The 14028-nt window shown below is 41.0% G+C and overlaps 1 protein-coding gene across 11 annotated transcripts in view; it reads left to right on the top strand.

Moving 5' to 3' along the window:
• The window catches only part of TDRD3 (tudor domain containing 3), a 328644-nt gene that overhangs the window by 258597 nt on the left and 56019 nt on the right, over positions 1–14028 (top strand). For all 11 annotated transcript variants that reach the window (XR_013526711.1, XR_013526719.1, XR_013526714.1 and 8 more), the window contains one exon: positions 15–140. Coding sequence is in view for 8 of the 11 variants with exons in the window: in XM_078349825.1 (XP_078205951.1) it covers positions 15–140 (126 nt within the window). In the remaining 3 variants the exon portion in view is untranslated. The remainder of the gene's footprint in view (positions 1–14; positions 141–14028) is intronic.

The following is a 14028-nucleotide window of genomic DNA, read 5'->3' as shown; positions in this document are numbered from 1 at the left end:
TTTTACATCTAAAGGTAGAGGAAAGGGCAGGGGGCGAATAAGATCCGAAGATGAAGAGGATCTGGGAAATGCAAGGCCATCTGCACCAAGCACATTATTTGATTTCTTGGAATCTAAAATGGGAACTTTGAATGTGGAAGGTAGGCTATCTTAAAGTTGATTTCTTCCTTTTTTTTTTTTAAAGTGTATTTCTTTTTAAAAGACCAAACTTTATTTGGAATTGTACAATAAAAGCTATAATATGAACATATATCCTGAGTGCTTGTTTATAAACTTACTTAATTACAAATTCCTGTTTGACAAAAGCACAGAAGAAAATGTGAATTGTTATATTCTGAAAACATAATGGCAGCTTATTTTGCCCCCTAACTTGGATGAGTGATCTTCCCAAATTTGCTCCCATCTAGATAACAGATATAACTCTATAAACAGATTGTTGTGTTGGAAAATTTATTGCCTAATCTTATATAACTTTTTTTGATTGTGAAATTGGTATATCTCTTCTTTCTCCCCATATTACATAGTTTGAAAATGTTCACACAGTGAGTGAAAATGCTTTCACAATGTGATATATTTTTGATATACTTATTGATAACATAAATATCGAAAAGAGAACTAAGTATGGTAAATATGCAGCCTTTTTCTAAGCACTTAATGTAAATACTTTCTAAAATGTTTTAAAAATACTATTCAAAAAGCTAAGGAAGTACACTTTAAATACAGTTTCTCATTCAGACATATTTTGGCTCTAACCAAATAAGCTCAGAGATAAAAGGCTTTGATATCAAATATGAAATGTTCAGATTTCATAAAAATTGAAACTGGTTTGCTACATTAAAAGGAAAAGGCACTGTAGCATTTAAGAAAACAAATTTTTGATGTTGGCAAGATTTGTAAGCATGATGTATTAGTTTTCTATTGCTGTGTAACAAATTACAAAAAAATCAGTGGCTTAAAACAAAGCAAGTTTATTATCTCTTAGTTTCTTTGTGTCAGGAGTCTAGGCACAGCTTCATTTGGGCCTCTGTTTAAAGTCTCAGATACTGATGTTAAGATTGTGTTTGGGGTAATGAGCTTTATATATATATATAAAATTGTACTTTAGATTCTGGGGTACATGTGCAGAACATGCAGGATTATTGCATAAGTACATACATGGCAATGTGGTTTGCTGCCTCCATCCCCATCACCTATATCTGGCATTTCTCCCCATGTTATCCCTCCCCAACTCCCTAATCCCCACTGTCCCTCCACTAGTACCCCCTAACAGACCCCAGTGTGTGATGCTCCCCTCTCTGTGTCCATGTGTTCTCATTGTTCAACACCTGCCTATGAATGAAACATGTGGTGTTTGATTTTTCTGTTCTTGTGTCAGCTTGCTGAGAATGATGTTCTCCAGGTTCATCCATGTCCTTACAAAGGACACGAACTCATCATTTTTTATGGCTGCATAGTATTCCATGGTGTATATGTGCCACATTTTCCTTGTCCAGTCTATCATCAGTGGGCATTTGAGTTGGTTCCAGGTCTTTGCAATTCTAAACAGTGCTGCGATGAACATACATATGCATATGTCTTTATAATAGAACAATTTATAATCCTTTGGATATATACCCAGTAATGGGATTGCTGGGTCAAATGGAATTTCTGTTTCTAGGTCCTTGAGGAATCTCCACACTGTCTTCCACAATGGTTGAACTAATTTACACTCCCATGAACAGTGTAAAAGTGTTCTTTATTTTTTTTTTTTTTGAGATGGAGTTTTGCTCTTGTTACCCAGGCTGGAGTGCAATGGCGCGATCTCGGCTCACCGCACCCTCGGCCTCCTGGGTTCGGGCAATTCTCCTGCCTTAGCCTCCTGAGTAGCTGGGATTACAGGCACATGTCACCATGCCCAGCTAATTTTTTGTATTTTTAGTAGAGATGGGGTTTCACCATGTTGACCAGTATGGTCTCGAACTCTTGACCTTGTGATCCACCCGCCTTGGCCTCCCAAAGTGCTGGGATTACAGGCTTGAGCCACCACGCCCGGCCAGAAGTGTTCTTATTTTTCCACATCCTCTCCAGCATCTGTTGTCTCCGGATTTTTTAATGATTGCCATTCTAACTGGCATGAGATGGTATCGCAGTGTGGTTTTGATTAGCATTTCCCTAACTACCAGTGATAATGAGCATTTTTTTATATGTTTGTTGGCCTCATATATGTCTACTTTTGAAAAGTGTCTGCTCATATTCTTTGCCCACTTTTAAATGGGTTTGTTTTTTTCTTGTAAATCTGTTTCAGTTCTTTTATTTATTTATTTATTTATTTATTTGGGGGGGGGGGAGGAAGGCAGGAAGGGAGGGAAGAAGGACGGTAGGGAGGAAGGAAGGGATGAAGTAAGGAAGGAAGGAAGGAAGGAAGGGAGGAAGCGGGGAGGGAGGGAGGGAGGGAGGGAAGGGAAGGAAGGAAATTAAGCAATGAGAGAGACATTGCCGACCTGGATCTAGAGGTTTACAAGTTGATTTCTTTTTTTTTGAGAGAAGGAAAGAAAAAAAAATAATAAGTAAAGGAGAGGAAGAAAGAGGAAGAGAAAGAGGGAGAGTAAATGGAAATAATTGCTTTATTTTGAAAAAAATTGGGTATTAATGATGGCCAATCAATGTTTCATTTAAGCTTATGGGTAGGTATGATGTGGTATTGACAAGAATGTATATTTTGTGTATTTGAAGTGGAGAGCTCTATAAATATTTATTAAGTTTACTTGTTCTGGATCTGAGTTCGAGTCCTTGATATCCTTATTAATTTTCTGTCTCATTGAATCTAAGTCACGTATCTGGGTGTTAGGATTGTTAGCTCTTGTTGTTGCATTGATCCTTTTACCACCATATCTTTGTTGCTTTAAAATCTATTTTATCCGATACGAGAATTGCAACTCCTGCTTTTTATTTATTTATTATTTATTTTTGCTCTCCATTTGGTTGGTAAATCTTTCTCCATCCCTTTGTTTTGAGTCTTTGTGTATCCTTGCATGTGAAACAGGTCTGGATGTAACATGCCATTGGGTTTTGGCTGTGTCTTTTGATTGGGGGATTTAGTCAATTTAAATTTAGGGTTACTGCCATTTGATGTTGACTGGCTGTTTTATCCATTCGTTGGTGTAAATTCTTCTTTATGTTGGTGCTCTTTACTTTTTGGTGTATTTTTAGAAAGGCTAATACTGGTTGTTTCTTTCTGTGTGTAATGCTTCTTTCAGAAGCTCTTGTAAAGCAGGCCTGGTAGTAATAAAATCTCTGAGTACTTGCTTGTTCATAAAAGATTTTATTTTTCCTTCAGTTGTGAAGCTTAGTTTGGCTGGATATGAAATTCTGGGCTGCAGGTTCTGTTCTTTGAGGATGTTGAATGTTGGCCCCCACTCTCTTCTGGCTTGTAGAGTTTCTGCCGAGAGATCTGCTGTAAGTCTGATAGGCTTGCCTTTGTGGGTAACCTGACCTTTCTCTCTGGCTGCCCTTAGTATTTTCTCCTTCGTTTCAACCCTGGTGAATCTAACGATTATGTGCCTTGGGGTTGCTCTTCTTGAGGAATGTCTTTGTGGTGTTCTCTGTATTACCTGGGGTTGAATGTTGACCTGCTTTGCTAGTTTAGGAAAATTTTCCTGAATAATATCCTGAAGGGTATTTTCCAGCTTGGATTCATTCTCTCCGTCGCATTCAGGTACACCTATCAAACGTAAATTTGGTCTTTTCACATAGTCCCACATTTCTTGGAGACTTTGCTCATTCCTTTTTATCCTTTTTTTCTCTAATCTTTTCTTCACATTTTATTTCATTAAGTTGGACTTTGACCTCTGATATCCCTTCTTCTGCTTGAACAATTCAAGTGTTTAAACCTGTGCATACTTCTCGGAGTTCCTGTATTGTATTCTTCAGTTCCATTAATTCACTCATACTCCTCTCTAAGTTGTCTATTCTCAATAGGATTTCATCAAACCTTTTTTCAAAGTTCCTAGTTTCTTTACGTTGGGCTACAACGTGTTCTTTTAACTCACCGAAGTTTGTTATTATCCATTCCTTGAAGAGTGATTCTGTCATCAGGATGCGTTCCTTCTCCATCAAGCCTTGTTCCATTGTCGATGTGGAACTGTGATCATCTTTGGAGGGAGAGGCGTTCTGACTTTGAGTATTCTCAGCTTTTTTACGCTGGTTTCTTCCCGTCATTGTAAATTTATCCTCCTGTCATCTTTGAAATTACCAACTTTCAGATTAGGTCTTTGAGTGGGCGTCCAGGTTGTTAGTTCCCAGGGCCAGAGCAGGGGCGTTAAAACTGATGGTGCTTTTCTGCCCAGGATTCTCCTGTCTGGCTTCCTTCTTGTGTCCGTAGTAGGCGACTCTGCCTTCCTGGGGCTCCAAACCTCGGTCAGAAGAGGAACCGGTCCCGTTTACTCTGTGCCGAGCGCTGCCGCGCCAAGGTGCCGTCGCAGCCGCTGAGCCAGGCTCTGGTGTCCTGCTGGGGACCTGTGCGGGTCCTCCAAAACCGTTTACTCTGCTCAGAGAGCTGCCACGCTGAGGTGCCGGCGGAACCACTGCACTGGCCACAAGAGTCGCGCTGGCCACCGTGTGTTTCCTCCACTGGGGGATCTTCTGCTCCGTGAGCAACCAGAATTTGTCTGAAAGTGTGGCGTCCTCTAGTTCTCTGCGCCTTCCCTGAGAGCTGCAATCCTGGGATGTTAGTGATCGGCCATCTTGGATCGTTCCCTGTTTCAGTTCTTTGTAGATTCTGGATATTAGTCCTTTGTCAGATGGGTAGATTGCAAAAATTTTTTCCCATTTTGTTGGTTGCTGGTTCACTCTAATGATTGTTTCTTTTGCTGTGCAGAAGCTGTGGAGTTTGATTAGGTCCCATTTGTCTGTTTTGGCTTTTGTTGCCAATGCTTTCAGTGTTTTGGTCATGAAGGCCTTTCCTACTCCTATGTCCTGAATGGTTTTGCCTAGGTTTTCTTCTAGGGTTTTTATGGTGTTAGGTCTTATGTTTAAGTCTTTAATCCATCTGGAGTTAATTTTAGTGTTAGGTGTCAGGAAGTGGTCCAGTTTCTGCTTTCTGCACATGGCTAGCCAGTTTCCCCAACATCATTTATTAAACAGGGAATCCTTTCCCCATTGCTTGTTTTTGTCAGGTTTGTCAAAGATCAGATAGTTGTAGATGTGTGGCATTGCCTCCGAGGCCTCTGTTCTGTTCCATTGGTGTATATCTCTGTTTTGGTACCAGTACCAGGCTGTTTTGATTACTGTAGCCTTGTAGTATAGTTTGTAGTGAGGTAGCATGATGCCTCCAGCTTTGTTCTTTTTGCTTAGAATTGCCTTGGCTATGCAGGCTGTCTTTTGGTTCATGAAGTTTAAGGTGGTTTTTTCTAGTTCTGTGAAGAGGGTCAGCGTCAAATCTATAAATTACCTTGGACAGTATGGCCATTTTCACGATATCGGTTTTTCCTAACCATGAGCATGTACTGTTTTTTCATATGTTTGTGTCCTCTCTTATTTTGTTGAGCAGTGGTTTGTAGTTCTCCTTGAAGAGGTCCTTTACATCATTTGCTAGTTGTATTCCTAGTTATTTTCTTCTCTTTGAAACAATTATGAATGGCAGTTGGTTCTTGATTTGGCTCTCTTTAAGTCTGTTATTGGTGTATAGGAATGCTTTTGATGTCTGCACATTGGTTTTGTATCCTGAGACTTTGCTGAAGTTGCTTATCAGTTTCAGGAGATTTTGGGCTGAGATGATGGGGTCTTCTAAATATGCAATCATGTCATCTGCAAATAGAGACAATTTGACTTCCTCCTTTTAATCGAATATGCTTTGTTTCTTTTTCTTGCCTGATTGCTCTGGCTAGAACTTCCAATGCTATATTGAATAGGAGTGGGGAGCAAGGGCATCCTTGTCTAGTGTCAGATTTCAAAGGGAATGCCCATTCAGTATGATACTGGCTATGGGATAGTCATAAATAGCTTTTATTATTTTGAGATACATTTCATCTATGTCTAGTTTATTGAGAGTTTTTAGCATACATGGCTGTTAAGTTTTGTTGAAGGCCTTCTCTGTATCTATTGAGATAATCATGTGGTTTTTGTCTTTGGTTCTGTTTATGTGGTGAATTACGTTTATAGAGTTGTGTACGTTGATCCAGTTTTTATCCCCGGGATGAAGCCTACTTGATTGTACTATATAAGCTTTTTGATGTGCTGTTGCAATCAGTTTGCCAGTATTTTATTGAAGATTTTTGCCTCTACGTTCATCATGGATATTGGCCTGAAGTTTTCCTCTTTTGTTGAGTCTCAGCCGGGTTTTGGTATCAGGATGATGTGGGCTCATAAAATGGTTTGAGAAGGATTCCTTCTATTTTGTTTGTTTGGAATAGTTTCAGAAGGAGTGGTACCAGCTCCTCTTTGTATGTCTGGTAGAATTCATCTGTGAACCCATCTGGACCTGGGCTTTTTTTGGTTGGTAGGCTATTAACTGCTGCCTCTACTTCAGACCTTGTTATTGGTCCATTCAAGGTTTTGACTTTTTTCTAGTTTAGGCTTTGGAGGCTGCAAGTGTCCAGGAATTTACACATTTCTTCCAGGTTTCCTGGTTTATGTGCATAGAGTTGTTTGCAGTAATCTCTGATGGTAGTTTGTATTTCTGTGGAATTGGTGTTGATATCCCCTTCATTATTTTTATTGCATCTATTTGATTCTTCTCTCTTTTCCTTTTTATTAATCTGGCTAGTGGTCTGTCTATTTTGTTGCTCTTTTTAAAAAACCAGCTCCTGGATTTATTAATGTTTTGAATTGTGTCTCTATCTCCTTCAGTTCTGTTCTGATCTTAGTTATTTCTTGTCTTCTGCTAGCTTTTGAGGTTTTTCTTTTTAATCTTATTCCTCTAGCTCTTTCAATTTTGATGATAGGGTGTCGATTTTAGATCTTTCCTTGCTTCTCATGTGGCCATTTATTGCTATAAATTTTCATCTAGACACTGCTTTAAATGTGTCTCAGAGATTCTGGTACGTTGTGTTCATTCTCTTTGGTTTTGAAGAACATCTTTATTTCTGCCTTTGTTCCATTGTTTACCAGTCAACATTCAAGAGTCAAAAGTTGGGCAGTTCTGAGTTAGTTTCTTAATCCAGAGTTCGAACTTGATTGCACTGTGGTCTGAGAGACTGTTTATTATGATATCCGTTCTTTTGCATTAGCTGAGGAGTGATGTAGTTTCAATTATGGGGTCAGTTTTAGAGTAGGTGTGATGTGGTGCTGAGAAGAATATATGTTCTGTGGATTTGGGGTGAAGAGTTATAAAGTTGTCTATTAGGTTTACTTGGTCCAGATCTGAGTTCAAGTCCTGGGTATCCTTGTTAATTTTCTGTCTCATTGATCTAATATTGACAGTGGAGTGTTAAAGTCTCCCGCTATTATTGTGTGGGAGTCTAAGTCTCTTTGTAGGTCATTAAGAACTTGCTTTATGTATCTGGGTGCTCCTATATTGTGTGCATATATATTTAGGACCATTAGCTCTTCTCGTTGCATTGATCCTTTTACCATTATGTAATGCCCTTCTTTGTCTCTTTTGATCTTTGTTGGTTTAAAGTCTATTTTATCAGAGACGAGAATTGCAACTCCTGCCTTTTTTTTGCTCTCCATTTACTTGGCAAATCTTGCTGCATCCATTTACTTTGAGCCTATGTGTGTCCTTGCATGTGAGATGGGTTTCCTGGATACAGCACACTGATGGGGTTTGACTTTTTATCCAATTTGCCAGTCTATGTCTTTTGATTGAGGCATTTAGCCCATTTACATTTAAGGTTAATATTGTTATGTGAGAATTTGATCCAGCCATTTAGATGCTAGCTGCTTGTTTTACCCATTAGTTGATCCAGTTTCTTCGCTGTGTTGATGGTCTTTACCATTTGGTGTGTTTTTGGAGTGGCTGGTACTGGTTGTTCCTTTCTATGTTTAGTGCTTCTTTCAGGAGCTCTTGTAAGGCCGGCCTGGTGGTGACAAAATCTCTGAGCAATTGCTTGTTTGTAAAGGATTTTATTTTTCCTTCACTTATGAAGCTCAGTTTGGCTGGATATAAAATTCTGGGTTGAAAGTTCTTTTCTTTAAGGATGTTGAGTATTGGCCCCCACTCTCTTCTGGCTTGTAGGGTTTCTGTTGAGAGATCCACTCTGAGTCTGATGGGCTTCCCTTTGTGGTGGGGAAACTTTCTCTCTGGCTGCCCTTAGCATTTTCCCTTTGTGGTGGGGAACCTTTCTCTCTGGCTGCCCTTAACATTTTCCCTTTGTGGTGGAGAACCTTTCTCTCTGGCTGCCTTTAGCACTTTTTCCATCATTTCAACTATTTGACGATTATGTGCCTTGGGGTTGTTCTTCTTGAGCAGTATCTTTGTGGTGTTCTCTGTATTTTCTGGACTTGAATATTTGCCTGCCTTGCTAGGTTGGGGAAGTTTTCCTGCATAATACCCTGAAGAGTGTTTTCCATCTTGGGTTCATTCTCTCTGTCATATTCAGGTACATGTATCAAATGTAATTAGGTATTTTCACATAATCCCATATTTCTTATAGGATTTGTTCATTTCTTTTTACTCTTTTTTCTCTAATCTTGCCTTCTCGTTTTATTTCATCGAGTTGATCTTCAATCTCTGATATCCTTTCTTCTGCTTGGTCGGTTCAGCTATTGAAACTTGTGTGTGCTTCATGAAGTTCTCATGTTGTGTTTTTCAGCTCCATCAATTCATTTATATTCTTCTTTAAGCTGTTTATTCTCATTAGCATTTTGTCAAACCTTTTTTTTCAAGGTTCTTAGTTTCTTTGGATTGGGTTAGAACATGTTCTTTTAGCTCAGAGTTATTACCCACTTTCTGAAACCTATTTCTGTCAATTCATCAGACTCATTCTCCATCCATCTGGAGAGATATTGTGATATTCTCCATCCAGCATTGTTTCATTGCTGGCGAGATATTGTGATCCCTTGGAGGAAGCGACCCATTCCGGTTTTGGGTGTTTACATCCTTTTTATGCTGGTTTCTTCCCATCTTTGTGGATTTATCTACCTGTGGTCTTTGTAGTTGGTGACTTTCAGATGGGGTCTCTGAGTAGACGTCCTTTTTATTGATGATGAAGTTATTTCTTTCTGTTTTTTAGTTTTCTTTCTAACAGTCAGGCCCCTCTGCTGTAGGACTGCTGGAGGTCCACTCCAGACCCTGCTTACCTGGGGATCACCTGTGGCAGCTGCAGAACAGTAAGCACTGCTGCCTATTTCTTCTGTTATCTTTGTCCCAGCAGTATTCCTGCCAGATGTCAGCCTGAGCTCCATGAGGTGTCTCTTTGGATATATGGGGGTCAGGGAGCTGCTTAAGGAGACAGTTTGTCCTTTATAGGAGCTCAAGTGCTGAGCTGTGAGTGCTATTGTTCCTTTCAGAGCTGCTGGGCAGGTATGTTTAAGTCTGCTGTAGTGGAACTCATAACCACCTTTTTTCCCAGGTGCTCTGTCCTGGGAAGGTGGGGCTTTATTTTTAAGTTCCTGATGTGCTGCTGCCTTTTTTCAGAGATGCCTGCCCAGTGAGAAGGTAGCCAGTCACAGTCTGCCAGCAGAGGCATTGCTGAGCTGTTGTAGGCTCTTCCCAGCTGCTGTGTGAACTTCCTTGCAGTTTTGTTTATAGAGGTGTAGTTAACACTGCCTCAGTAGTGGCAGATTGCCTCTATAATGGCAGACTGCCTTGGTAATGGCGGATTCCTTCAGTAATGGCAGACTGCCTCTGTAATGGTGGACTGCCTCAGTAATGGTGGACTGTCTTGGTAGTAGTGGACTGCCCTAGTAATGGCAGACACCCTTACTCCCACTGAACTGAACTGTCCTGGGTCCAGCTGTGCTTGCTGTGAAGCTCTCAATCCAGAGCGTTTCAGATTGCTGGTCTTGTGGGGGTGGGACCTGTCAAGCCAGATCACCTGGCTTCCTATTTCAGCCCCCTATTTTTCAGTTGTATGGGCTTCTCTGTCTCTCAGGTGTTCCAGGTGCCAGTTGAAACGGCTGCCCAGATTTGTGTGAGATTTTGTGCAGAGACCCGCTGTTCTGGCTGAAACAGCTGTGCTGGAGACTCATGGCACTTTTCCGCCTGGGAATCTCCTGGTCTGTGGGCAATAAAAACTTGTTTGGAAATGTGGTGATCACCCACCCTCTGCGATCTCACTGGGAACTGCACTCCATAGCTGTTCCTATTTGGCCATCTTGGATCGTCGCCCCTGGGGCAGTGATCCTATCAGAGACTTGAGGTCCTTATAGGCTCACTGGTTCATGCAGAATTCACTTCCTTGTGGATTCAAGACTGAAGTCCTGTTTTTTGCTTGGTGTTGCCTGGAGACTGCTTTTTCTCCTAAAAACTGCCTTTAGATTGTTGCCATATGGAGCCACTCCTTGGGCAATTTACATGTTGTTTGCTTCTGCAAGGTGAGCAGGAGAGTCTGCTGCTGCTGCTTCATATTTTGTCTCTTTTTGACTCTGACTTATGAGTATTTTTGTCCCAACCTCCCTTCATACGGTCACAGTGAGAGCTCATTTGATTTTTTTCATCGTCCTGTCCCCTTACATTTGCTTTTGACCCCTGTATTAGTTTGTTTCCATGCTGCTAATAAAGACATACCCAAGACTGGGTAATTTATACAGGGAAAGGATTTATTGGACTTACAGTTTCATGTGGCTGGGGAAGCCTCACAATCATGGGTGGAAAGCAGGGAGGAGCAAGTCACATCTTATGTGGATGGCAGCAGGCAAAGAGAGTGCTTGCTCAGAGAAACTCTATCTTATAAAGCCATCAGATCTTGTAAGACTTATTCACTATCATGAGAACAGCATGGGAAAGACCTGCCCCCATGATTTAATTACTTCCCATCAGCTCCCTCCCACAACATGTGGGAATTCAAGATGAGATTTGGGTGGGAACACAGCCAAACCATCATTCCACCCCAGCCCCTCCCAAATATCATGTCCTCACATTTCAAAACCAATCATGCCTTTTCAACAGTTCCCCAAAGTCTTAACTTATTTAAGCATTTACTTAAAAGTCCACAGTTGAAAGTTTTATCTGAGACAAGGCAAGTCTCTAATGCCTAAGAGGCTGTAAAATCAAAAGCAAATTGGTTACTTCCTAGATACAATGGAGGTACAGGCATTGGGTAAATACAGCCATTCCAAATGGGAGAAATCAGCCAAACAAAGGGGCTACAGGCCCCATGCAAATCCAAAATCCAGGGGGGCAATCAAATCTTTTTTTTTTCCCTAACCACTAGATGACCAGGGAGGCAATCAAATCTTAAAGCTCCAAAATGATCCCTTTTGACTCCATGTTTCACATCCAGGTCACACTGATGAATGAAGAGAGCTCCCATGGTCTTGGGCCACTCTGCCCCTATGGCTTTGCAAGGTATAGCCTCCCTCCCAGCTGCTTGCATGGGCTGGTGATGAATGTCTGTGGCTTTTCCAGGTGCATGGTGCAAACTATTGGTGGATCTACTATTCCAGGGCCTGGAGGATGATGACCCTCTTCTCATAGCTCCACTAGGCAGTGCCCCAATAGGAACTCTGTGTAGGGACTCTGACTCCAAATTTCCATTCTGTACTGCCCTATTAGAGGTTCTCTATGAGGGCTCCACCCTTGCAACAAACTTCTGCCTGGGCATTCCATTGTTTTCATATATCCTCTGAAATCCAGGTGGAGGTTCCCATTCCCCACTTCTTGATTTCTGTGCACTCATAGGCTCAACATCATGTGGAAACTGCCAAGGCTTGAGGCTTGCACCATCTGCAGCCATGGCCCCAGCTCTACGTTGGTCCCTTTCAGCAATGGCTGGAGTGGCTGGGCTGCAGGGCACCAAGACCCTAGGCTGCACACAGCCCAAAGGACCCTGGGCCCATCTTGTGAAAGCATTTTTTTCCTCCTATGCCTCTGGGCTTGTGATGGGATGGTCTCCATGAAGACCTCTGACATGCCCTGAAGACATTTTCCCCATTGTCTTGGGGATTAACGTTCAGCTACTTGTTACTTATGCAAATTTCTGTAGAAAACTTGGACTTATCCTCAGAAAATGGGGTTTTCTTTACTATCACATTGTCAGGCTGTAAATTTTCCAGACTTTTATGCTGTGTTTTCCCATAACTTCATAATCTCATTATGATTTAGGAGACAGGATAGAAGATGATATGGTTTGGCTGTGTCCCTATCCAAATCCCATCTTGAATTCCCACATGTTGTGGGAGGGACCCAGTGGGAGGTAATTGAATCATGGGGGCAGGTCTTTCCCATGCTGTTCTCATGACAGTGTAAGTCTCATGAAATCTGATGGCTTTATAAAGTGGAATGTCCCTGAGCAAGCTCTCTTTTTGCCTGCTGCCATCCATGTAAGATGTGACTTACTCCTCCTTGCCTTCTGTCAGGATTGTGAGGCTTCCGCAGTCACATAAAACTATAAGTCCAATAAGCTCCTTTTCCTGTGTAAATTGCCCAGTCTCAGATATGTCTTTATCAGCAGCATAAAAACAAACTAATAAAGTAAATTGGTATGAGTAGAGTGGGGTGCTGCTGAAAAGATACCCAAAAATGTGGAAGCAACTTTGAATCTGGGTATCAGGCAAGGTTGGAAAGGTTTGGAGGGCTTAGAAGACAGAAAAATGTGGGAAAGTTTGGAACTCCCTAGACAGTTGTTGAATGGCTTTGAAGAAAATGCTGATAATTATATGGACAATGAAATCCAAGCTGAGGTGGTCTCAGATGGAGATGAGGAACTTGTTGAGAACTGGAGCAAAGGTAACTTTTGTTATATTTTAGCAAAGAGAGTGGCAGCATGTTGCCTCTTCCCTAGAGATTTGTGGAACTTTAAACTTGAAAGAGATGATTTAGGGTATCTGACAGAAGAAAGTTTTAAGCAGCAAAGCATTCAAAAGGTGAGTTCAGTGCTGTTAAAGGCATTCAGTTTTAAAAGGAAAACACAGCATAAAAGTTTGGAAAATTTATGTTTGGGTTCTCAGGGACACCTGCACCTTGGATGAGCACCTTGGCTTATAGTCTGGCCTTCAAGGTTTAGTAACCTTGTGGGGGACCCATCATACTACATCTAGGAAGCAACATTTTTAATATCTCCTAGATGTACCATGTGGGGAGGGCACACTGATTGATTCAGGAAATGGGCAGAAGGCTTCTTAGGGGAGATGGCATCTAGCCAAGACTGAGGAGAAGTGTTGGGGCAGTCCAAGTAGAGGGAGCACTCTGTGTACAGGCGTGGAGGCATTGGAGCACCAGTTCTGTGTGCCTCAGAGCATGCGGTAGAGGCAGTGCTGTGAGGAGAGAGATACAATTGGTAGGCTAGAGCTAGATCACAAGGATTTTGTCCTAAGAAGTTTTAATTCTGTCCAAATGTTATGCAAAGGCATGAAAGTGTTTTTGGCATAAGAGCCATGAGGTTTATTTTGGTGCTTTAAGAAAAAATTTTCTGTCAGCATAATGGAAAATAGGGTAAGATGGGATTGAGATTGAAAACAGACAATAGTTGTATGTGTTGTAGGGAATTATTCATTCAATAAATGCCGTATTTTATTTTGTATTTGAAATACCTCACTCAGAAGACTCAGAGAAGTAGATTGATTGTGTAGCTCTTGTCACAAAGAAGCTCACTGTCTAGTTTACAGAAGAAACCATAAACTAAAGGGACATAGGAATGCTTATTTTCAAAGGATTTCATCATTTACTTAATGAAAAGCCAAAATAATACTGAACAAAATATAAGTGCTTACCAGAAGTTATTTTGAAAAGAGTAATCAGATTTGATCTGGAATAATGGTAACCTGTAATAACGTTTAGTCTTTTATTTCAAAGTTTTATTGCCAAAATAAGACCTACTAGTTGTTTTGAATGGCTACTAAATACTTTAATCGGGCAGACTTGAAAACACGATTTGGTTTGCTATTTCGTCATTTTGAAGATTTACCTTACCAGGAGCTGATTCACCATTGCTAGCAGCTTTTCTGACC

This window comes from Callithrix jacchus, chromosome 1 (genome assembly GCF_049354715.1).
Source record: "Callithrix jacchus isolate 240 chromosome 1, calJac240_pri, whole genome shotgun sequence".
NCBI classification, from domain to species: Eukaryota; Metazoa; Chordata; class Mammalia; order Primates; family Cebidae; genus Callithrix; species Callithrix jacchus.
This window is presented reverse-complemented; position numbering and strand designations above follow the sequence as displayed.